This window comes from Cricetulus griseus, chromosome 2 (assembly GCF_003668045.3).
Source record: "Cricetulus griseus strain 17A/GY chromosome 2, alternate assembly CriGri-PICRH-1.0, whole genome shotgun sequence".
NCBI lineage: Eukaryota > Metazoa > Chordata > Mammalia > Rodentia > Cricetidae > Cricetulus > Cricetulus griseus.
In genome coordinates, this window is record NC_048595.1 from 37,843,290 (window position 1) to 37,870,039 (window position 26,750).

General features: G+C 37.1%; 1 protein-coding gene across 1 annotated transcript; it reads left to right on the forward strand.

Moving 5' to 3' along the window:
• The first annotated feature begins 185 nt into the window (after nt 1–185).
• LOC100757279 (selection and upkeep of intraepithelial T-cells protein 10-like) lies at nt 186–26,393 on the forward strand. The gene is made up of 8 exons (XM_035438662.1): nt 186–261; nt 5,788–6,069; nt 7,505–7,636; nt 8,186–8,221; nt 11,663–11,764; nt 14,964–15,086; nt 16,292–16,374; nt 26,244–26,393. Exons 1-8 carry the CDS (start codon nt 186–188, stop codon nt 26,391–26,393), a joined length of 984 nt encoding a protein of 327 aa, XP_035294553.1.
• Nucleotides 26,394–26,750: the final 357 nt, after the last annotated feature.

Below are 26,750 nucleotides of genomic sequence, written 5' to 3' on the forward strand. Positions count from 1 at the left end.
TAAGAGTAAGTCAATTGCTACATTTTACAGGGAGAGTAGAAGCCAAGATTGTCCTTGGTAATTTAAAAAGGTAATTTAAAAAGATCATGACTATAATTTCCCACGTATAACTCGCTGGTTCTAAATACATGATAGAATTTCAGAATGCTCTCTTACTGCCCTTCTCTGTTCATTTTCCAGGTGTGATGGAGCCTGCAGCTTCATGTTTCTCTGGATTCTTCATGGCCTTTCTTCTCTTACAAATCACAGTACCCACCCAAGGTAGAGATACCCTCCCTAGTTTGTTTATTACATTTATTCTTTCACAGTTTCATAATGCTTACTTCTGCGTACTCTCCTCCCAACCTTCTCTCATTCCCGTTTCACCCTGCCGTTCCCTCTTTTCCCAAAATGCCCCCTTCTCACATTCCTGCTTTTTGCTTTGTTTTGTAGCCCACCATTTTTAACCAGGATCATCAGTGTGCCCACAAATTTAGGACTGTCTCCGCCTTAAAGTCCATCAGTAGCCGTTAGTTCAGCATTGGCGGAGGGGTAGGACTCATGGGGATGAGTAATTTCCTGAATGATGGTGACAGGCTCAGTCTCATGCAGGTTCAGTGCAGGCTACTGAAGCTGCTGTGAGATAGTGTTTGCAATGGTTGTGTTGTTCTTTAAGATAGAATTTTGTAGCAGTTTTTTCCTATCACCCAACTCTTACATTTTCTCTGCTTTCTCTTCCCCAGTGTTCTCTGACCTTTATCTATCACTTAGTATATCTTAGCACCCACGAATCTTTGCATTCACCATACAGTAGCATAGGGCTTCACAAAGTCCCATAGTTTATGTTAGCAAAGGAAACTGTCAATAAAGTGACAGTTTAATCTTAAAGCCTGGGAGGCAGAGAGAGGTAGATCTCTGTGAGCTGAAGGCCTGCTTGTTGTACATCAAGAGTTGCAGGCCATTCAGGACTACATAATAAGACCCTGTTTCAAAAGCAAAACAACCAAACAAAACAAACTACCCAAAAGAGTATATTTGTGACAATAATTCAGGAAAAAGAAGCCATGTATTTCAGAGAGAGCAGCGGGGTGCATGGAAGGGGTTGGAGGAATAAAAAAGGTAGGAAATTTTATAACTATAATTCCAAAAATAAGAATATTATCTGCAATATGTTTTTAATTGAAACAGAATTACTGCACTTTCTCCCCACCATCCCCTCCCGGGTATCCTGTCTTCAATTCCTCTTGTGTCCTTCCTCCAAATTTCAAGTTGATAGCTTCTTTTTCTTTAATTATTATTGTCATGAACATATATATACATATACATTCACAAATATATAAATATAACCTGTTGAATGTTTTTGTGCTATTTGTGTGTATATGGTCTCAGGGCTTACCATTCTGCATTGGACAACCAATAAAGGGGCTCCTTCTCCCAGCAATCATTAGTTGCTTCTTTTGGGGGAGGCCCTCAAAAGTTCCTCCTTCAACATTAATATGCCTGCTGATATTGCCATTGTTCTAGTCTTGTCTACTAATCATTTCTAGGAGAGACTGTCTCAATGAAGACCTGGCATTCTGGCTCTTATAATCTTTCCACCCTCTGCTTCTGCTATGCTCCCTGAGTTGTAGAATCAGGAGCTATAATGTAGATGCAGCCTCTGGGTTGGACTTCCTTCCCATGATCTTTTGATCTCTGCATTGTGTCTAGCTACAGTTTCTGGAAAGATCTCCATTTTCCATAGAGGGATGTTTAGTAGATGACGGGGTAGTAGCTTCCCCTGAGTGAATAAATTAAAAAAATTCCAATAAATCCATTGTGAAATGTCGTCATCCTTTACATTGCTATGAAATCATGAATTAATCTCTCAAATGAAACTAAAATAATTTACTTCTCATATAGCAATGTCTGAGTTTATATATATAGAAATAGCCATATACACACCAAGTATAAAACATGCACCTATATGTGTGTATACATATAGAAATTCATGCAGACATAGTATATGAAAATACTTATGCATCCACATAATTTTTAACAATTTCAAGTGAATTCTATAAATGTTTTTCAAATTGCTTTTAAAATATGAGTTTTAAGTAATTTTATATGAATATTTTGCTTTCCTATTTATGGTTGTGGAGAATTCCATCTTGTGGCCACTCAGAATCATTTTTTCTATGTTCTAAAATACATCTACTTAACTATTATGCTGCTCAATTAAATAATAATAAAAGATATTTAAAGAAGCTTATACCATTAAAATAAGAAAGAAATATTTGTTATTATTTCAAGATATTATATACAAATTCAACGCTTGCAATTTTAGTTATTACTATGAATCTTCATATATGTAAAATGTGTGTATGAAAATTTTAGTATTGATCTATCAAGTCACATGTAACTCTACATTATCTATATTATTTAATTACACTTTATTGGATTGACTGAGTTTTCTAGAGAGTACTGACACTTTTGTGTCTACCTAAAATACTTCCTTCTACTTTGGTGTGGCCCTCACAGGAGCACAATCCACAGCATCTTCTTGTTAGTGAGGTATCTGCACTGGCTGGTGAAAAACTTCCTTCATGAAGAGCTCCCCTAGCTCCTACAGGCCTCCAAACTGCTCCTTTGTTTCTTTTCTCTCTTCCTGTATTCACCCGAATATGAGATGGTTGACCCAACATCATGTTTACCCACTTGGGCTGAAAATTCTGATCATTAATCATCATCTTAAATTATTTAAAGGAAATAAAATAATTAGTTCCTTTCCCCAATAAGTAAATGCTACAGAAGCAGATACATTGACTATCTCTCTGCACCTAGTAGTTTCCCTGTTTTGATCCTCCAGTGGATGCTTATTTTGTTGTGTTTTTAATTAATTTTGGGAAGTAGTTTTATAGTTTATCCAGTTTCTGAGTTTGTCTGCACCGGGGAAGTTGTTGAAGTTTTCACATAATTCTTCATTATCACATCACTTAGAGTTTTAACAGTAAGAACTCCAAATGTATTACTATATTAATTTTTAAAATCTGTTTTAGAAATTATGTTTATTTGCTATTTGCATACTAGTTTAACTTTCTAAAGAACTTGATTCAGTGTCTGTGTTCAAAATATGGTGATATAAATGCAAAAATAGCTAGTGAAGAGATAGGAATAGCTATTTGAATTTGGTTTTGTGTTGGATTCATTGTTTTTCTTTATGAGATATATGTTACACAGAGAAAAGTACATTAAGTGTACAACTCAATGAAGTTTTGCTTATAGGTATATTCATGAATCAATTCCTCAGCTCTAGATACTGAATATTTTTAGCATCCCAAAATGTTGTCTTAACCTTCTCTAGTCAATACCATGCTCTCATTGCTAAAGTTGTCATTGTTCTAACTTCCATTGCTGTAGATTGATCACATTATTGTATTATTCCATTCATAACAATATCCGTAACAGCTAAAATTATTTACCATTATTCATTTATGATATGACAGGAATTTGTTCTTTTGGATTTGTTTTCAGTATTAGTATTTTGATTTGTTTGCATTATTTTTCTTACTTTGAGTTTTTGGGATGTTATGCTGAATGCTGTCATTATTTTTAAAATCTGTGAACATGCTACAGTCTTTAAGATTATGCAGTGAGATTTCAGATGATAAACCAAAAGGCCAACCCACCAGAATTAATGCATTCTGATGGAGGAGTCCCAGTCGCAAGATATTGGCGTATCCCCTTTTGTATTATGGCTGCTCTTACAGCAAATCTTGTGAAGTCATAAGTACTCCCTCCTCTTTGTGTGGAACCTGTCCCAAAAGATTGAGGAGTAAATATTACTGGGCACAATTTTTCCCCATGTACTGGTATATTGGATGACTTCCCCCTACTCCATGGGACCTCCAGTGAGATAATTTGGTCATGTAGTAAAAAACGTTGGTTCCAGTCTAATCTCTGCTCCATTCTCTGAGCTAAACATTAGGAGCCATCTACCTGCAATTATTTTCCTCTTGGTAGGACATTTGTTCAGGAGAGGATTCTTTCAAATAGATTGAATTTGGGACCTTCAAGATTAGAGTGGTAAGTCCAAGCTTGTTTGATTCTTGGTCTTTTCTGATAGGAGATTGGGTGTCCTAAATTCTCTCACTGCTGACTTGGGAAAGTGCTAACCCCAGTTTACCCTCATTCTAGCCCTAGAAAGGTTATTAATTCCCTACACCTACCCTCACTTCAGTTTATTGGATATAAGGTTTTTTTAAAAGATTTGTTTGTTTATTTACTTATTTATTTGTTGTATATACCTTGCTCTGTCTTCATATATGCCTTTAGGTCAGAAGAGGCCACCAAATCTCATTATAAATGGTTGCAAATTGCCATGTGGGTGGTGGGAATTGAATTTAGGGCTCCAGGAAGAGCAGCCAGTGGTCTTAACCTCTGAGCCATCTCTGCAGTCCTGGATATAAGGCTTTACCCTAGGAGATTTACTGCCTGTGTCCTAAACCTGAGAGATAACAGAAAAAGCCTACACTTGATTAGCCAGCATCCGAGTAAGATAATTCACCTTTCACATGAGTGGCATTGGAGAAAAGTACCACCTTTTGGCTTGGGCAACTACATTTGGTCAGGCCCAGGATTTTATACTATAACCATATGTCTTCCTTGTTCTAATCACCTAGGTGATAGGTGTAGATCTAAGGAAGTCCTTTTTAGCTAGCTAAATTGGCGAAAATGCTAATGCAGACCAGTCTCCACAGTCTTCTTCTGCGGTCCACTGGTCACCATACCAACACTAATGCTGATTGTAGGTGCCATGGCCCTGCAGGCAAGAAGAGATTGTTAACCACTTCATCCTTACTCGGTTTTCTTTTACAGTTATCTATCACAAACCCCTAGGAATATAGATTAATGCACAAACTCCCTTTCTCCCTTCCTAGGATTTAAGGCCTCCTAAATCTGCCTTTCTGCCTCTATGTTTCCTGGGCATCCTTCTAGACACACCTCCCTAGGGCCATAAAGTTGCTGACAGTTAGGGACGCTCCTATTTGCTTTATGACCCTGAGAAATTCTATCTCTGTAACTTTGCAATTTCCAGAGAATTGCCTTTGTTTATGTGTATATATAAACTGGAAACTTTGCAACACGGCAGAACAATAAAGAAACTGGTAAGAAGAAGCATGGAATGAGAGATATTTTTCACCCTCAGACATCTTGAGCCTTATGCTGGCTATAGCCTTCCTTCTGAACCCTGACAGGACATCGAGGCTGGACCTCAATAGCCCTTGATCTAAACATCTACTAAAAATTTCTGGGTTGTGAACATAGGTATATGTATAACTTTAGTATGTACTGACACTTTTACAATCTGTGGCAATGTTAGTACTTGTCTTGCTTCTTCAACACTGTAATGGGGATCAAGTATGAATCAATGAGGATTTGCTTTGCATTTTCCCTGATAGCTGATGACGTTGAACATTCTTGCGTATACTTATTGGTCACTAGGATATCTCTTTAAATGAAATATGTCTCTGCTGTTTTCCATTTTATTTATAACTCTTGTCATCTATTTTTAACACTGTTCCTTTCTCATATACGGTAACGATATCTTCTAGTCTGTGGCTCTCTCTTTTTGCACATATTCTGATGCATAGGAATTACTAAATTTCATAAAGTCTGATTTATCAGTGTTTCTCTTATTGTGTTTGTGTGTATTTTCAGCTTATGTTTACACATGTGGGACACAGGTAGCATCTTATTGAGAATGAGTACCTCCACCAACTTGAATCCACTCTGCCATTCATAATGCCATCTTTCTCCTCCTCCTAGCTACGAGCTTGGATATACAGATTAACATTCGAGTTCCAGATGCAGAAGGGATACTGGTGGAGTGTACCTCAGGAAGTTTGATTCCACCTGCTGAGATGACATGGAGAGACAGCAAGGGGAATATAATTCCACACTCATCAAAATTTGATTCTCAGGATAGTACTGGATTATTGTACTTGAAGAGCAGAATTCTTCTCAAAAACAGGACACATGGTCCTGTTACATGTTCCATTTACAATGAAACTACTAATCAGGAGAAAAAGAAAAGTATTGTCCTCCCAGGTAAGTTCTTATGGCTTTATTCTATCAGAGATGAAGTATTTTAATCAAGTACTCAAATTAAGGAGAGAATTGGATTAAATAATAAATGTGAAGTTGTGTTACAAGGTATGAACTGCTTTACAGTTTCACCATTTGAGTTGTTGGAAATCAGAAAAATCTGGGTGCAATGGAGAATATTTTTTCCTTTATTTTTTTAAATTTGAATTAGAAACAAGATTGTTTTACATATCAATCCCAGTTCCCACTCCCTCCCCTCCTCCCCTACCACTGCCCCAACTAATACCCTACCTATCACATATCCTTTCTGCTCCCCAGGGGAGAGTGAGGCCTTCCATAGGGGAACATCAGAGTCTATCATTTCCTTGGGATAGGGCCTAGGCCCACCCCTGTGTGTCTTGGCTCAGGGAGTATCCCTGTATGTGGATTGGGTTCCCAAAGTACAATGGAGAGTATTTTGAGGAAAAGGTATTGGGGCTGGAATGAAGCCTCTGGTTAAGAGCGGTTTGTTCTCTTTGAGGGCCTGATTTGTTCCTAGACCCCATACTAAATGGGTCACAACCACCTGTAACTTCATCTCTACGGGATCCAGTGCCCTCTTCTTGTCCCCATATGTTCCTGCAGGCATGTGCACCTACACACTCACAGACATTTATTCTCACATATACATAGAAAATAAATCTTAAAGAAGGTATTAAAATAATTGGCCAATGAGCTCTCATTCTGTGTTGCATGTTAAGGATTCAAAAGCTATATGACTTCCACAGATTTCTACTTCTAGACTTAGGCCCTGGAATATTATTTCTCCTTTAAAATTACTGTTTTTTCTCATCTAAAAAATAGCACATATAACTTCTGAGGTAAAAGGAAGATTAGAATCAGTAAGCACATGTGGCAGAAAGATAGGTCCAGATGTGGAGAAATCAATGCTACTGCAATTCTCATGTCCTACTCTTGGCTCTCACCATCATGATGCTCACGGTCAGAATTCCTTCTGCCTACACTTCTCAGTGTTTCAATATCTGACCCTCCTCCTCTCCACAGCTGCCTCAGTGGCCATCTTCCTTTCAGTCACTGAAGCAAGTGTCCCTAGCCTCCTCGAGTATTTAATCTTCCTTCTTTTCAGGTACCTAGATTATCTCAGTTTCAAGTAATAACCAACTCCCAAGACGGCCAAGAAAGAGCAATTGGAGGTGGGACAGGGGGCAAGATATATCATTCAAAAGCATGCTACTTATTACCTACTTTATCTACTCAATCTCACTGACTAACATTTTTGACATTTTCCAAAAGTCCCATCAAATTATGAATCCATGAATGGATTAATCCATTGACAAAGTCAGAGCCCTCATGATCCAAACACTTCTCAGTAATGTGAATCTTTACGTTAGAAATGTATATCCAACTCCTAACACTAGGTCTTTCTGTTCTCTTTCAGATGTCCTGTTCAAACCAGAGTATATGTCATTGATATCCAACAAAACTACATGTCCTGTAATATATTTGAGCTTTATACTTGCTCTTCATTTTCTCAAAGGAATACTTGTTTGTTATTTCTTAAGGAAAAAATGTAGATCCATGCAAGGTAAATAGTTCTGACCATTTTTTTTTGAAACCCAATACTCAGATGTGATGCACACAGAATCACGTAACCCTGAACTTTAGTTCATCCCAGTACTTTTTGTCAAAGGAGGTCTCAAGATCTTCAGAAATCCTCAGGTTAAACTGCCACACTTCTTCCTTGTGTAGTTCTTAAGAGTTAGTATGCAGCTATCATCACAATTCATCTCAAGGTCTCAGAATTCCTTCAGAGGCATCATCAATGATGTCCTTTTACGTTGGTGTTGGGGAACCTGCATGGGACTGAACTAGGCCCTCTGAATGTGGGTGACAGTTACGTGGCTTGATCTGTTTTCTCGGGGGGCTTGCTGGCAATAAGAGCAGTACTTATTTCAGAGGCATGAACTGGTTTTCTGGAGCCCATTCCCAGTGGTAGGATACTTTTCTCAGCCTTGAAACAAGAGCAGGGGGCTTCTTCCTGTCTCAACTTGGTATGCCAGAATTTGTTGAGACGCCTTACCACCTCTAAGGAGTGGATAGAGGTAGAATGGGGAAGTAGGGGGAAGAAAAAGGGAGGGAGAATTAAAGTTGGTATGTAAAATGAATTTTTTAAATTAAAAATAACTTTATGAAGATGATAGAGGCCTTTAAAGAGGAAATAAAAAAATCCCTTAAAGAAATGGAGGAAAGAAAAAATAGAAGAAAGCAATAAATCCCTTAAAGAAAGTCAAGAAAAAACAATCAAATAGGTGAAGGAAACAGTTCAAGACTTGAAAATGAGATTGTTTTTAATTTAAGTAAAAAATTAAAAATATACAGGAGATAACAATAATGATAATAATAACGCATGCTACCATCAGCTGTTATTAAAAAGTAAGAGAGGTACTAAAGAACACAATAAATGAGGGATCAATGAAATGGAAAGTCTGGCTAAATGAACAGGGACTACAGATGAAACCATAATCAACTGAATGCAAGAGATGGAAGAATCTCAGGGACAATAGAGGAAATAGTTTCACTGGTCAAAGAAAATGTTAAATCCAACAGATTCTTAACACAAAAAAATCCAGGAAATATGGGATACCATGAGAAGATCAAACCTAAGAGTAATAAGGATAGAATAAGGAGAATTCCAAATTAAAGGCGCAGAAAATATATTCAACAAAAGTATAGAAGAAAATGTTCCCAACCTAAAGAAGGACATGCCTATAGAGGTACAAGAAGCTTACAGAACACCAAATAGACTGGACCAAAAATAGGTCTCTTTGCCACATCATAATCAAAACACTAACCACACAGAATAAGGCAAGAATATTAAGAGCAAAGGAAAAAGACCAAGTAACATATAAAGGCAGACCTATCTGAATTACACCTGACTTCTTAATGGAGACTATCAAAGCCAGAAGGTGCTGGACAGACATTTTTGCAGACAGTAAGAGACCATGGATGCCAGCCCAGACATCTATACCCAGCAAAACTTTCAATCACTATATACAGAAAAAAGATATTCCAGGATGAAATCAGATTTAAATAATACCTACCCACAAATCCAGCCCTAAAGAAAGTGTTAGAAGGAAAACTCCAACTCAAGAAAGTTAGCTGGACCCACAAAAACACAGCCAATCCCAAAGAAGGGAAACATACACACACACACACACACACACACACACACACACACACACACACATACACACACACACACACACACACTACCACCACCAAAATCCAAATTAATAGGATTTGCCGATCAATAGTTTCCAATATCAATGAACTCAATTCATGTACAAAAAGACAGGGGCTAACTGAATGGGTACAAAAACAGGATACATCTTATGGCTGCACACAAGAAACAAACCTCAACTTCAAAAACAGATATTACCTTAGAATAAATCATTGGAAAAAGAGTTCCCAATCAAATGGACCTAAGAAACAAGCTGGTGTAGCTATCCTAATATCTAACAAAATAGACTTCAAACTAAAATTAATCAAAAGAGATGGAAAAGGACATTTCAAATTCATCACAGGAGAAATTCATGAAGATAAAGTCTCAGTTCTGAATATTTATTCCCCAAATACATTTGGAAAAGAAACATTACTAAAGTTTAAATCACACATCAAACCTCATGCACTAATAGTGGGAGTCTTCAACACTCCATTCTAACCAATGAGCAGGTCTGCCAGAGAGAAAATTAACAGAGAAATAAGGGAACCAACAGATGTTATTGCCCAAAAGGACTTAACAGACATCCATAAAACATTTCACCCAGACACAGAAGAATATATTTTCTTTTCAGCAACTTGTGGAACCTTCTCTAAAACTGACCACATACTCAATCATAAAGCAAATTTCAACAGATACAAAAAAATGGAATAACTCCCAGTATCTTACAGGATAACCATGGCTTAAAATTAGAATTCAAAAACAACATAAATTACAGAAATTTACAACATAAATTACATGGAAACAGAAAATTCTCAATCGAATCACCACTTGGTAAACCTAAACATAACAAAGGCAATATGCAGCAAGCCAGCAGCCAACATCAAACTAAATGGATAGAAACTCAAAGCAATTCCACTAAAATCAGGAACAAGGCAACGCTGTCCACTCTCTCCATATCTATTTAATACAGTATTCAAAGTTCTACTAGAGAAATAAGACAGCAAAAGGTGATCAAGGGGATACAAATTGGAAAAGAAGAAGTCAAAGTTTAACTATTTGCAGATGATATGACAGTATATGTAAGTGACCCCAAAAATTCTATCTGGGAACTCCTTCAGCTGATAAACACCTTCAAAAATGTGGTGCAATACAAGATTAACTAAAGAAAGACCAGTAGTCCTCCTAAATACAAATGTTAAACTGGCTAAGAAAGAAATCAGAGAATCATCACTCCCTCCCTGCTTTTTCTTGTTTTTTTGAGACAGGGTTTTTCTGTAGGTTTGGAGACTGTCCTAAAACTCTCTTTGAAGACCAGGCTGGCCTCGAACTCACAGAGATCCGCCTGCCTCTACCTCCTGAGTTCTGGGATTAAAGGAGCCACCACTGCCCGGTGAAGTATCACCTTTTATAATAGCCACAAATAACATAAAATATTTTGGGGTAACTCTAACCAAACAAGTGAAAGACCTATATGACAAACCTTCAAGTCTTTGAAGATAGAAATTGAAGATATCAGAAAATGGAAAGACCTCCCATGGTCTTGGATAGGTAGGATGAACATAGTAAAAAATGGCAATCCCACCAAAAGCAATCTACAGATTCAATGCAATCCCCATATAAATCCCAACACAATTCTTCACAGGCCTCAAAAGAACAATGCTCAATTCCATATGGAAAAACAAAAGTATCCTGTTCAATAAAGGAACTTCTGTAGGCATCACCAACCCTGACTTCAAGCTCTATTCTAGAGTAATGTAATGTAAACAGTAATGTAAACAGTTTGGCATTGACATGGTTTGGTAAACAACAACATCCTGCCTTGGAGGAATCTTTCTCACTGTAGTAAGCTTCCTAGAATATACATAGAATCTTATGAGAATAATGAGTGAATGGCTAAACAGCAAGGATGCTATAGAAATCTTGCTGGCTGCACAAAATCATTATAAAAGCTGAAATCTTGGTTTCCAAGGCAGCTTCTTCCCTTCTTAGCTAGCTCCGAGTTCCACAGAAACTCCGTGGATTATACAACCTTTAGGCGCTTAAGCTGTAATGAACAGGGTCCTACAGCATCCAAGTCATACTTTCAGGCTGATTACATGCTGCACAGTCACGAGAAAAAAGAGAAGTTATTTATTATTTGTTTTTGTTTTTAAGCCTCTCTTTCTTTATCCTAAATAGCCAACAATCTTAGCTTCACCCAATTCTAAGTTCTATCATCACTAAAAATTCCTAACCCCAAAAGTCTTGCTTATGAGGCTTTAATCTTGATATAAGTTAAATAAACAGCACTGCCAATATTCAGCATTTCTCTTGATCTTCCAATGTATTCCCAATGTCTTAGATTCCTAAATCTTCTTACTGACTCCTTTTCAGATTCAAAGAGAATGAGACTCTGTTATGAGTTTGTCTGTGAATGTCTACCGCTAGGTTTGTATATTGGCTTTCTCCCTCTCTACTTGATGTTCAGGAGTAGAGGTGAGTGAAACTAGAATGGGGTCTGTCATTTCACCTCACCTTAGCACAGAGCCGTCTCATCTAGGAACTATTTAATGCTGGGTAGTCTGTTGCAGAGTTAGGAGTCATGGTTTCAGAGACATCTCAGTGGCTTCAACTGCTAACCTTGGAACTATGTATTTTCCAAAGTTTTAGACTTCTATCATGTTCATATTCACAGTTACATTTGCTCACATGCCAATGAAAAGATTTATCTCTCCAGGTCTGGCCTCCATTTCATCATGTACAGGTATTCTTTTTCAAAGCACATATTTTGGTGTCCCCTATCATTTACACTAAGCCAACAACTACTAAACATTAAAAATACTTTTGGTTTGGAGATCCCCTCTGATAATTAATAAAAAAAACAAGTACCATTTTTCTTGTTGATTTCATTTACATACTGTAACAGAATGTTTATAGGGTAGCACCTGGAAATTTAGAAATTCCTTTCAATTTAATGTGGATATTAGAAGTTATTTAAAAAAATAACCAGCAAAGTAAGCCCAAAGATCTAATTATCATTTATAAGTGATTTGCACTCATCCATGATACAAAATTGTTTCATATGTTAGATTAAGATATACCCTCTTGTGGTTTAACATATATTGCAGAATGGCTCTCAATGAAACTCATTCAATCTATTACACTGCAAATCATAAAAACAAGTCTCAAATCCTAAACAAATGAACTAAAGGGAATTTTATCTAAGAGTCAATGGAAAATAGCAAAACTCTATAAATATATGGAAGACATAATTAACTTTTAGCACTATAGAGTATACTGTCTTAAGCCAGTCTTTATGATTACAATACATTTTTCTATCCATCTAACACTTATACAGCTATGTAATTTTAAAGTTATTTTGGGCACTGAGAAAGCAAGAAAAATATTTTGAGGAATAGAAAATATAAACATATATGAATCTTTTCTCCCTATACCCCTCTTTCATCCATCTTTATGTTTCTGTTGATGTCATGATACCCTGGTTTTAAAGTCTACATCAGGATTAAGTGGACTAATTCTAGTTCTTAGAACACTCATAAGGAGGAGTATCATAGAAATATCAACATTCATCCAAGGAGACCAAAGTAGTGAACACTGAAATAGTTTGTGAAAAATTTTACCAAGTAAAATAGTACATCCCATGGACTACTACAAACAATAGAATTTAGTAGCTGAGGGGATGGCTAATTGATTAAAAGCACTTGTTCTTTAAGAGGATCTGGATTCTGCTCCAGCATCCGTATGGCAGCCCACAACTCACCATAATTACAATTTTAGAGGTTCTGAAGACTTCTTCTGGCCTCTAACACTCATATGCATAAAATAAAAAGTAATTCTTTTGCAAAAGGAATAGAATTGCAGCTATTAACTTGCACTAGTTCTATGAAAAATTTGAAGACAAAGAGAATTGTTAAGCTCTCCCATTATATATTGAGGAGCAGTTGTCAAAGAGGCTTAGAATTTTCAAAATTAGCAATGATTGTGTAATGTAGACTACTTATGTATATTAAGCACATGAAATGTATCTTTTTATTTAACAATGGAAGAATGCACTCAAAATATGAATAGACAATGAAAAACTATTATAAAATATGAGAATGTTTCAAAAGACCAAGTAGAACATCTTTATAGATTAATTTATACTAACTGAAATTAAAAGAAATAACTCAGTGGAAACATTAAAGCGGACAGCAAACATAATGAAAGAGAAGTGGCCTTCAGATATTAGGTAAGATGCAGTGTGTACATAGCCACCACATAGAGCATAGACCCAGATTGTGCATCAGGTAGCCATCATCAGAGAAGCCCCTATTCCCAGTAAATGATGGTCAACATGGAGATCACGGTGTGGGACATGGAAGATGTCTGAATGGTCATTCCTAAGCAGGATATTTATATCCCACCTTCATCTAAAAGCTCATAGTTCATTGCAGAAGACAAGGTGGAGAGGTTGTGAGAGCTGTAGTGGTAGATGACCACAAAGAACATGTTTTTTTTTTCTGTATGCCTCAGGGCAGTTACACATATGAACTCAGCACCTGAGATGATATGCACAAGACCTGTGCAGACTTGGGCCAGATATGGGCATGAAGTCATACCCTTATCTATAGAGGTATTGGCAGTTGATAACTCCTGGGATAAGGAGAGTCAGTTTTCTTTAAGGCTATGGACTCTAGTAAGTTAACCACACTCCGGTGAAGGACACACATCCAAAATTATACAGGCAGTGCAAATGGTACTTTGTGTGTGTGTGTGTGTGTGTGTGTGTGTGTGTGTGTGTGTGTGTGTGTGTGTGTGTGGTGTGTGTGTGTGTGTACACCCTCAATCACATGTACCCATCCATCCCTCTGTAAGAGTACTCTTATTTTTCAAATAAATATTTGTTGGGCACCACAATTTCCTCTATTAGAATGTTCTTTAATGTCCAAAAGATTATTATCATTGTATCAAATGCTTCCTTTTCTCCTTTGTTTAGCTCTTCTTTTATGTCTTTTGATGGCTAAGGATCCAAGCTTTCTACTTGATTCTATTTCTTACTATATTTTCCACCTCTGTGTGTAAATGATTTCCAACTCAAATTCAAACATAATAATTAAAATTATAATAACCTATTGCTGAACCCATACTTTGCATTCTTAATTTCATATATCACATTTCAATGCACCTACCCATTTGTTACTTACATGGATTGACTTTTAGCTTTTGAATGTTATGATCCTATTCTTGGTATGCTGCATATTAGAATCTGCTGTTCTACTTAGCTGCAATGACAGACAATGTTGTCTTATCCAACTGCTCATTGGACTTATGTGTTTCTTCTATGCTTTTCCTGCAACATTTTGCTTTAGTAACTCCTAAATCAGAAAATAAAAATAAGTAGGAGGATGCTGTGAGCTTCTTGTGGATAATTGTGTAAAAATAAGAACATCTTACAGTTTACATGTATGGCTCAGACCAACTGCACAAACCCTTTGACTCCCCCAAACTGTGAAGCTTTGTCATAAAATCTTGATTGGTGGCCTACTCCCGCCCTGGAATGAAGGTTACTTAAAGCCTCCTTTTCCTCTTTCTTGTTGACTAGGGTTCTTTTTGGGCTTCTTAATTTATGCATATATACCTGTCTCTATTTTACTTGTTTTAAAATGTGCTTAACATTTCTTTCTCTTTTTTCCAGCTTCTATTTTGGATGATGCATATCCATTGTATAGTAGTTGGATATGGGACGTATGCATAATCTTGGTTGTAATGATGACATTTTTCACTGTGCTCATTTTATTTCTACTTTGTACCTTAAACAGTAAGTGAAAAAGTGGGAATGGGAAATCCAAGGATTAGTATCCTGTCTCTCTACCTGAATCCCCATGTATCTAATCTTCACTTGGTAAAGCTGGAGGAAAATAGTGGCTTGGGTTATTGCTATCTTTCTTTACTTCCATAAGCAGATTGCCAGGCATTTTAGGATTCATATAGGCCTTACTAAGTGTTCATTAGGTTAGCATGTAGGCTCGCCCATAGGGAACTATCTCTATTAGGTAGTAGAGATGGGGAGCATTCTTATGACATTCATTGTTCCTCCTTTAAGGATTTCTGTGATGCTAACCTCAACCATGGGGGAACTCTATCAGCCTCCTCCTCTGCAGTGCTATGTTGCCATGTTAAGCTTTGTCCCCTGAGACAGTCTAATTTCCCATCTTTAATGCTGGCTTCTCTCTGAATGCTGTTTTAAGGAAGTATCTTCTATAACTTACCAACACTAAGTTAGGCAAAGTTAAACTCCACGGATTTTCATTTATCCAGCTATTGTATCTAACTCTTTTTGAATTATTGTAGAATCCTTCAATAAAGCAGACTTAGAAAAGGATGCCAGGGGCACCCAGAGAGGAAATAGACCCCAGAGCTATTTAAACCTATTAAATAGAGAGAATGTGACTTTTCCTCTTTGGGTTCTTAATTTCATTAATAAATATTTTAAACTGACATGAAGGGAAACTGTGGTGCAATTTTATTAGTTTAAGAGGAAAAAACATCTCAAACTGTAAACCTTGGCATCTGCTGTCATTGGAGATGAGAAAGAGAGACAGTTATATCTTTAGAAGACTGAAAAGTACTCACACCCATAAAGGAAGACTTGTTTTACAGAGTGAATGAGAAATCCCAGTGTGTGGGAAAGCATGCTAGGCATTTGGCTAGTATCAAAAAGAATAAGAAAGAAGAAAACGATATAAACACCTAAAAGATTTTTAATAAAAGTACATTTTCTTTATTTAAAACAATATTGATTGAAGTCATAAGGTAAAAATTGTATGTAAACATAACATTTTATAATAGGTACATAAATTTTAATAAGGCTTCCTTCCATCACAAATTCTAACAAGAGACAAAGTATAATTGTGATCATTTTAATTTATTGATTTCTATGGATTTCTTTTTCAGGACTATTCTTTCTTTTTGGCTAAATGCAATCCTCAAACACGATTCATTCTGCTGTTTCCTTTCCATTAGCCAGAGAACAGGAATCACAGGAGATTGAAATCCGACCCTTACGCCATATTCCACATGACTCCACACAACGAAGGGCACAATTGGTAACTATATTTTTTGAAATATATATATTCATTAGTTCATTTTACGTCTCTGCCACAGTTTCCCCTCCCTCTTCTTTTTCTATCCTTGTAGATTCCTGGGAGATTCCCTTGCACTTGGTTTTTACCTGACCCAATGCACCACCCTTTCCAATAGACTTTTATTACTCTCCTCCCTCCCACCATAACGTGATCATTCGTATTCCCATCCCCACCCATCCTCAGTCCACTCATGAAATTTCTTCTATTTCCCCTTCCCAGGGAGATTTGCGTGTCCCCCCTGAATCCTTCTTGTTACCAGGTCTCTCCGGTTCTGTGGATTGTAGCATAGTTCTTTATTTTACAGCTAATATCCACTTATGAGTACATACCATATTTGTCTTTTTTGGTCTGGGTTAGCACACTCAGGATGTTTTTTTCTAGTTCTATATATTTGCCTTCAAATTTCCTGGTGTCTTTGTTTTTAACAGTTGAGTAATATTCCATTGTGTTAATGTAGCACATTTTCTTAATCCATTCTTCAGCTGAAGGACATCTAGGTTGTTTTCAGGTTCTGTTTATTACAAGTGAAACTGGTATGAATATATTTGAGCAAGTGTCTTGTGGTATGATTGAGCATCCTTTGGGTATGTGCCAAAGAGCAATATTTCTGGGACATGTGGTAGGTTGATTTCTAGTTTTCTGAGAAACTACCACATTGACTTCCAAAGTGGCTGTACAAGTTTGCACTCCTGCCAGCAGCGGAGGAGTGTTCCCTTTGCTCCACGTCCTTTCCAGCATGACCTGTCACTTGTGGTTTTAATCTTAGTCATTTTGACAGGTGTAAATGGAATATCAGAGTTGTTTTGATGTGCATTTTCCTGGTGGCTAAAGATGCTGAACATCCCTTTAAGTGTTTCTCAGCCATTTGGGATTCTTCAGTTTAAAATTTTCTGTTTAGATCTGTCCCCATTTTTAATTGGATTATTTGGCTTGTTGATATTGAGTTCTTTATGTATTTTGGAAATCAGCCCTCTGTCAGATGTGAGATTTGTGAAGATCTTGTCCCATTGGTTAGGCTGCCGTCTTATCCTATTGACAGTGTCTTTTGCCTTACAGAAAATTTTCAGTTTCATGAGGTCCCATTTATTTAATTGTTGATCTAAGTGCCTGTGCTATTGGTGTTCTGTTAAGGAAGTTGTCTGCTGTGTTTAAGTCTATTCCCCACTTTCTCTTCTATCAAGTTCAGCATATCTGAATTTCCATTGAGGTCTTTGATGCAGTTGGATTTGAGTTCTGTGCAGGGTGATAGATGTGGATTGATTACATTCTTCTACATGCTGACATCCACTTAGAACAGCACCATTTGTTGAAAATTTTTTCTTTTTCCCATGGTATAATTTTGGCTTCTTTGTTGAAGGATTACACCTGGGTCTTCAATTCAATTCCATTGACCCACCTGTCTGTTTTATGCCAATACTATATAATTTTTATTACTATATCTCTGTAGTAGAGATTGAAATCAGGGATGGTGATACATCCAGAAGTTCTTCAATTGTACAGGCTTGTTTTAGCTATCCTGGATTTTTTGATTTTTCCATATGAAGTTGAGTATTATTACTTCAAGGTCTGTAAAAATTGTATTAGAATTTTAGTGGGGATTGCATTAAATCTGTAAATTGCTTTTGGTCAAATAGCCACTTGTACTATGTTAATTCTACCAATCCATGAACATGGAAGCTCTTTCTATCTTCTGCAATTTTTGTTCATTTCTTTCTTCAAAGACTTGAAGTTCTTGTCATACAGGTCTCTCACTTTTTTGTTTGGAATATTGATTCAGATGTTCTCTCCCTGCCTTTAGTTAGTTTATATATTTTGTTGATTTTCTCAAAGAACAACTCTGTTTTATTGATTCTGTATGTTGTTATCTTTGTTTCTATTTTATCGATTCCAGCCCTCAGTTTGATTATTTCTTGACATCTACTCCTCTTAGGTGTGTCTGCTTCCTTTTGTTTTGGAGCTTTCAGGTGTGCTGTTAAGTCACTAGTATGAGATCTCTCCAAAATTCTTCTCTATTTCTGTTTTAAAATTTCATTTTGCATTCCAAGCCCCCTGCAGCCTACTCCCATGCACTTCTCCTGCAGGGTAAGGGCTCCCATGGGGAGTTTATGAAACCTGGTCCATTAAGTTGAGGCAGGACCAAGCCCCTCCCCCTGCATTAAGCCTGACCATGGCATCCCACCATAGCTCATTGGGCTCCAATGAGCTAACTCATGCACTAGGGGCACATATTGGTCCTTCAGTCTGGATCCCCTCAGATAGACCTAGATACACAATTGTTTCCCACATGCAGAGAGCCTAGTTCAGTCCCATGGAGGCTCCACAGCTGTCTGTCTAGAGTTCTCATGAGTTTGGTTCAGCTGTCTCTGTAGATTCCCCCTTCATGATTTTGACCTCCCTCTCTTCAACTCGATTCCTGGAACTCAGCCTGGTGCTTGGTTGTGGATCTCTGCATCTGGTTCCATTAATTACTAGATGAAGGCTCTTTGATTACAATTAGGGTATTCACCATTCTGATTATAGGGCACGGTTCATCCAGGCACACACTCCACTATTGCTAGGAGTCTTAGCTGGGGTCATCCTTGTGGATTCCTGGGATTTTCCATAGCACCAGGTTTCTCCCTAACTCCATAATTGCTCTCTCTATCAAGATACCTCTTTCATTCGTCTTCCACTCTGTGCCTCTCCCAATTTGACCATCACTTTCCCTCATGGTCCCTCCCCCCTCCCCCCAGTTTACTGGGCATATCTCATCTAATTCCCCTTCTCAGGGCATTCCATGAGTCCCTCTTAGGATCCTCCTTGTTACCTAGCTTCTCTGGAGCTTTGGAGTTTAGTATGGTTATCCTTTACTTTATATCTAATATCTACTTATGAGTGAATACAAACTGTGTTTGCCTTTGTGAGACTGGGTTACCTTGTGGTATGATCGAGCATCTGTAGATGAAAGTCTCTCTCTCACCTGGTCCTGTAGTTGTTTAGTCCAAAAATAAACACACAGAGGCTTATATTAATTGTAAACTGTTTGGCCTATTGTTTGGGCTTCTTACTGGCTAGCCCTTTCTTAATTATTAACACATTTCTATTAATCTGTATATCTCCACATGGTCTTGGCTTACTGGTGATGGCATTTTGCTTCCTAGGCAGCTACATGGCATCTCACTGCCTTTCTCTTCCCTGACCTCTCCTGGTCTGAGAGCCCTGCTATCTTTCCTTCCAGGTTACATCCTGCCTGTTCATTGGCCGAAACAGCTTTATTCATCAACCAATAAGAGAAACATATATTCACAGGAGGACATTCCCCCATCATCTCCTCTTTTCTGTCTAAATAAAAAGGACAGTTTTAACTTTAATATAGTAAAATTATATATAACAAAACAGTTATCAAGCAAAAACTATAGTTACAATATTTAGTCCACTAACATTTGCCAAAATTTAAAGAAAATATTCTATCATCTTTGTGAGTCTAACGTTTTACATGTAACTTACCTTTTATCATAACTAAGAAAACCGTAACCATAACCACCTGTCTTCAACTACATCAAAGACCTCAAAAGCATAATATATAATCTCTAGAATTGATAGAGACATCTCACTGCATGGACAGTCACCCAAAGTTTCTCTGTAAAGTTGGGGCATTCATCTTTATCCCATAAGCCATAATGTATGGAAGACTTTTTAATGAAGTAGGAAATTTGAAGATCTGTTCTGTCTTGTATTGGCAAAGTTCATCAGTTGATTTCTTTTTTATGGCAGGAACCCCGAAGGACCATTCTGTCTCTTGTCAAGTTTATCAGTCACTTTCCTTTGTAACCTGTTTGTCCAGTTTGGACAGCATGCTTATTGTCAGTAGTTGAGGCAAGGTCAGTTCTTTGCCCAATAGGCCAGTTTTGCCACATTCAAGGCCAACTCTATAACAAGTTTCTTTGATGCCCATCTTCATCTCTGATGTAAACTGTTGGGTTCCAGAAGCAGTTGTGTCTCATTATCACGAAAAATTATAATAAACAATTTTAAATGACATATTCTGTAGGTCTTTGAAAGATTTTGAAGAATACCTATCCATTTGAAATATATCTCTGTACATCTAGAAAACCTAACTAACATGACTATAAGTTTTGACCATTACAGGTGTGAGTTCAAGGCCAGCCTGGTGTACAGAGAGATTTCAAGGACAGTCAAAGATACACAGAAAAACCCTGTCTTAAAAAAACTGAGAAATATAAAATAAAATAAAAGAAATAGAGTTTAAAAAGCCACATAAAGATGGAAAATACACAGAGAGTCTGTATACTGTGTGTTATTGTGTTGTTTTTGAATTATTTGATTGCTGAGGAAGGAGCCACATCTGCAAAAAGACATTTCACTATAAGTGCTGTTGGATTAATACAACCTATATGCGGGACAAGGCAGATCAGAAACCCATATCTTACAGAAACAGCGAAGAAATGGGTCACTCATAAGGGATGTGGCTAATAGAATCAATAAAATTCTGAGGCTCTTAGCAAATCAGTAACAGTGATAAAGAGGCTACAAAGCATGAAGTGGTGTTGGATTTTGTCAAAGGCTTTTTCAGCATCTAAGGACATAGAGCATGTTTTTTTTTCCCCATCCAATTTGTTTACATAGTGGATTACATTGATTGTTGTTTGTTTGTTTGTTTTTTTGGTTAAACTGCCCCTGCAGTACTGAGGATGAAGCCTATTTGGTCATGGTGGATGATCCTTTTAACATATTCTTGGATTCAGTTTGCAAGTATTGTGTATTTTTGTATTTATGCTCATAAGGGAAACTGTTCTGTAATTCTATTTCTTTGTTGAATGCTTTTGTGGGTTGGGTATCAGGACGACTATAGCCTCATAAAATGAGTTGGACAAAGTTTCTTCTGTATCTATTTTGTGGAATCATTTGAGGAGTATTGGTATTAAACCTTCTTTGAAAGTCTGGTAGAATTCTGCACTGAAACTGTCTGGTTCTGGACTTTTTTTTTGGTTGGGACATTTTTAATGATTACTTTTATTTCCTTAGGGGTTATTGGTCTATTTAAAGTGTTTATATAATCTTTATTTAACTTTGGTAAGTGGGTTCTATCAAGAATATTATCCATTTATTTTATGTTTTTCCAATTTTAGAGAGTGTAAGTTTTTAAAGTATGAGCTAAAGATTCTTTGAATTTCCTCAGTGTTTGTTGTTATGACCCCTTTTTTTGTTTCTGATTTTGTTAATTTAGATATTCTTTCTGTGTCTTTTAGTTAGTTTGGATAAGGGTTTTTCCTATCTTGTTGATTTTTCTCAAAGAGTCAACTCTTTGTTTCATTGATTCTTTGTATTGACCTCTTTGTTTATATATTATTGATTTCAGTCCTCAGCTTGATTATTTCCTAACAAATTCCTCTTAGGTGTGCCTGCTTCTTTTTGTTCTAGAGCTTTCAGTTGTGCTGTTAAGTTATTAATATGGTATCTCTCCAATTTTTTAATGTAAGCATTTAGTGTTATAAACTTTCCTCTGAGCACTACTTTCATTGTGTTCCATAAAGTTGGGTATGCTTGTGTTCTTTTTTACTGAATTCTAGAAAGTATTAGATTTCTTTATTTCTGTCTTGACCCATTTTTTACTCTGTAGAGAGTTGTTCAATTTCCATGAAATTGCATGCTTTCTGTTGTGTCTGTTGTTGAAATAAAGTCTTAATCCATGGGAGTCTGATAAGATTCAGGGTGTGATTTCACATTTTCTAGTATATGTTGAGACTTGTTTTGGTGACTGAGTGTATGGTTAGTTTTAGAGAAAGTTTGGTGAAGCTCTGAGAAGTAGGTATATTCTTTTGTGTTTGGTAAAATTTTCAGTAGATATCTGTTAGATCCATTTGATTTATAACATCAGTTAGCTCCAGTATTTCTCTGTTGAGTTTTGCCTGCATGACTTGTCTATTGGTGAAGGTGGGGAACTAAAGTCTCCTAGCATCAATGTGTGAGGGTCACTGTGTGATTTAATCTTTAGTAATGTTTCTTTTACAAGAGTGGGTATTCTTGCATTTGTGGCATAGACATAAATTCTTGGGAGAGATCAGGAATACAAGGAACATACCTCAACATAACAAAGCAATTTATAGCTAACCTATAGCCAATACCAAATTAAATATAGAGAAAGTCAAAGAAATTCTTCTAAGATCAGGAATAAGGCAAGGGTGTCTACTATTTCCATATCTACTTAATATAGTTCTTGAAGTTCTAGCTAAAACAATAAGATAAGTGAAGGAGATCAAAGGAACAGAAATTGGAAGGAAGATGTCAAGGTATCAATTATTCACAGATAATATGATAGCATACATAAATGGCCCACTGAATTCTACCAGGGAATGTCTATAGCTGATTAATACCTTCAGCAAAGAGGCTGGATACAAGATTAACTCTAAAATAAATAATAATCAGTAGCTCTCTTATACGCAAATAACAAATGGACTGAGTAAGAAATCAGGAAAATAACACCCTTCACAGGAGCCTAAAATAATATAAAATATCTTGGGCTAACTAACCAAGCAAGTAAAAGACTTGTATGAGAAAAATATCAAGTTTTTGGAAAAAGAAATTGAAGAGGATATCAGAAGATATAAGGATTTCCCATGTTCAAGAACTGGTAGGACTACCATAGTAAAAATGACCATCATACTAGAAGCAATCTATAGATTCAATGTAATTACCATCAAGATGACAACACAATTCCTTAAAGACAATACTCAACTGCATTTGAAAAAACAAACAAACAAGCATCCCAAGACAGCTAAAATAGTTCTGAACACTAAAAGAACCTCTGGAGGCGTTGCCATCCCTGATATCAAGTTGTATTGTGGAGTAAGAGAAAAAAAAACACATGGTATTAGCATAAAAAGAGAAAGGTTGAATGGAGTTTAATTTAAGACCCGGATATAAATTCACACACCAGAGGAATCTGATATTTGGTAAAGAAGCCAAAAGTATACAATGGGAAAAAGAAAGCATGTACAACAAATGGTCCTGGTATAACTGGATATCTGCATATAGAAGAATGCAAATAGATACGTATTTATCACCCTGCACAAATCCACTTAAATCCAAGTGGGTCAAAGACCTCAACATAAAATCAGATATATTGAATCTGATAGAAGGGAAAGTGGATAATAGACTTGAACATGCTGGTCCAGGAGACAACTTCCTGAACAGATCACTAATAGCACAGGCACTAAGATCAACAATTGATAAATGGGACCTCATGAAACTGAAAAGTTTCTGTAAGGCAAAGGACACCATCAATAGGACAAAACAGAAGCCTATAAAACAAGAAAAGATTTTCACCAACTACACCTCTGACAAAGGTCTAATATCCAAAATATATAAAGAATTAGAGAAATTGGACACCAACAAACCAAATAATCCAATAAAAATTGTATAAGATCTAAACAGAATTCTCAATAGATAAATCTTAAATTTCTGAGAAACAAAGAAATGTTCAACATCCTTAGCCATCAGGAAATATAAATCAAAACTACCTTGAAATTCCATCTTGTACCTTTCAGTATGTCAATAACACAAGTAGCAGCTCATGTGGGTGAGAATGTGGAGCAAGGGGAACCCTCGTCCATTGCTGGGGGGAGTGCATATACCCAATGAATACTCCATCCTACCACAAAGATACTTGCTCAACTATCTCTGTAGTGATTTTATTCATAATAGCTTGAAACTAGAAACAACCTAAATGCCCCTCATTGAAAGAATGGTTAAAGAAATGTGGTACATTTATACAAGGATGTATTACTCAGATGTTAAAAAATTACATCATGAAATTTACAGCCAAATGGATGGATATAGAAAAAATCATCCTGAGTGAGGTAACACAGACCCAGAAAGACAAACATGGTATGTATTCATTTATAAATGGACATGAGCTATTATGTAAATTAATATCATGCTACAATCCTTAGATCCAGAAAGGCTAAGTAATAAGGAGAGCTCTAAGGAAGACACATGTATCTCTCTAGGAAGGGGAAATTGAATAGATTTTTATGAGTGTTCTTGGGTCAAGTGGGAATGGGAACAGGAAGGGTCACTTTGGGGGACGAATGGAGGGGCAGAGCACTGGGAGAGAAGAATGGGATTAGTGTTTTGAGGGGAGATATGGAAACCTAGTTCAGTAGAAACTTCCAGAATTCTATGAGGGTGACCCTGTCAAGGAGTCCTAGTACCAGAGGATACAGATCACAAACCAGCCATCTCCTGTAACCAGGAAAGGCTTCCAGTGGTGAGATTGGACCAAGCCAGCCACAAAACTTTTGACCTACAAAGTATTCTGCCTATGAGATGTGCTGGGGCAATGGAGGTGCAGAACTTGTGGGAGTGGCCAATCAATGACTGTTCTATCTTGAGGACCATGTCAGGAGAGGGAGCTCATGCCTGACACTGTCTGGAGGACCAGGAACTGGAGACTGGATAGCATAGAGACCCAGGATAGAAAAAGAATCATTGAAATGATTCCTAATGATCCTCTGTTATACTCATAGATAAGTGCCTAGCCCAGTTGTCATCAGAGAGGCATCTTCTAACAGCTGATGGGAGCAGATACATCGACCCACAGCCAAATGTTAGGTGGAGGGAAAGCCCAAATTAGGTGGTCTTCATCAGGTCCCTCCATTTTGGAGCTAGGGGAATCCCACAGAAAGTGAGGGTGGTAGAGAATTGTAGGAACCAGAGGGTTCAAGGACAACACAAAAACATGGCCCACAGAATCAACTAAGTAGGGCTCATAGGGGCTTACAGAGACAGAAGTGGTAAGCCCAGAGCCTGCACAGGCCTGTGTTATGTCCTCTGAAAATGTTATGGTTGTTAACTTGGTATTTTTGTGGGACTCCTTACAGTGGGAGAGGGGATGTTTCTGACTTTTTCACCTGCTCATTGTATGCTTTCCTTCTTACTAGATTGCCTTGTTCAGCCTTGATGTAAGGCTATGTGCCTAGTCTTATTTCATCTTGTACCACATTTAGTTGGTATCCTTGGGAGGCCTGCTCTTTTCTGAAACAGAGGACTGGATCAGGGAGAGAGGGGAGGTAGTGAAGGGAACTAGGAGGAGTTGAAGGAGGGGAAACTAGTCAGGATGTACTGTATGAGAGAAGAATAAATAATAGGTACTTCACACTTCATTATTTTTCTAAAAATGAGCTGTTCTAGTCACCTTTGCTTTAAATAATCTATAAAGATAAGACTTCCAAGCTGGGCAGTGGTGGCACACACCTTTAATTATAGCACTTCAGAGGCAGATTACAGAGTCAGGTGGATCTCTGTGAGTTCAAGGCCAGCCTGGTCTACAAAGCTACACAGAGAAACCCTGTTTTGAAAAATCAAAAAAAAAAAAAAAGATAGCACTTCCAGAGATCTCATTCCTAAAGTCAAAATTTAAGATGTTGAAACCAGCCATCTTAAGAGAGCTGACAGCCCCCTATATTTTCACAACAGCACAAGGGAATCCCATGCCTTTATTAAAATAGAGTTCTGTGTATATACACCAAACAACTGAGACAAAATATCCTCATCTACCAAGATTTACAGATTCTGCCTTAAGTCTATTGATTTCCTAACACTGTGGTTCTTGACTATCTTATGGGGCTCGTTTTTAACAGTAATATGAAGATTGTGAATAAGAAGTTGCTATATGATGTAGTGTGTGTGTGTGTGTGTGTGTGTGTGTGTGTGTGTGTGTGTGTGTGTGTTGATGTGTCAAATAATACCACCAGATGACCCCACAACCTTCCATGAATACGGAGTTTCTTAGATCCCTCTCAGAGTAAAATATCTATTTATCTGCTCAGGTCCTAGGACGTTACAGAGAGGAAACCATGCAGCTCCAAGGAAATTATGAGGAGGATAACTTCGGTCAGCACCAAGAAGATTGTGAAGAGGCTATCTTCAATGCTCTTCAGCCTTTAAGACTGGATTGCAATCTCAACCGGGAAACTTGAGGCAGTAAACAAAGACAGAAAAGGATACTGATTTGAACTATAGAATTTATATCCATAAAACACACAATTAGCGGTTCTTTGATCAATTGAGGGGTTCTTTTGTTCTGTCTAAAAAGTGTAGATTTTAAATATATATATTTAAATGAAATTAGAATTAAATTGCTTCCCCCTTTCTCTTTCTTCCCTAGCTCCTTCCAACCCTTCCCTTGCCATCCCCTCAAATTAATAGTCTCCTTTTCTTTGATTATTATTGTTAAACCCAAACCCAAATATACATGTGTACACGGACTGTATATATATATATATATATATATATATATATATATATATATATATATATATATAATTTCAGGGCAA

Excerpts from the sequence above, each read along its gene's own strand:
- LOC100757279 (XM_035438662.1), top strand. The coding sequence starts at position 186 with ATGGAGCCTGCAGCTTCATGTTTCTCTGGATTCTTCATGGCCTTTCTT. Across the intron at positions 7,637-8,185 it reads TTATTTCTTAAGGAAAAAAT|GGGGAAGAAAAAGGGAGGGA; the intron begins GTAGATCCATGC and ends ATGGGGAAGTAG. Across the intron at positions 8,222-11,662 it reads GGGAGAATTAAAGTTGGTAT|ATTCAAAGAGAATGAGACTC; the intron begins GTAAAATGAATT and ends ACTCCTTTTCAG.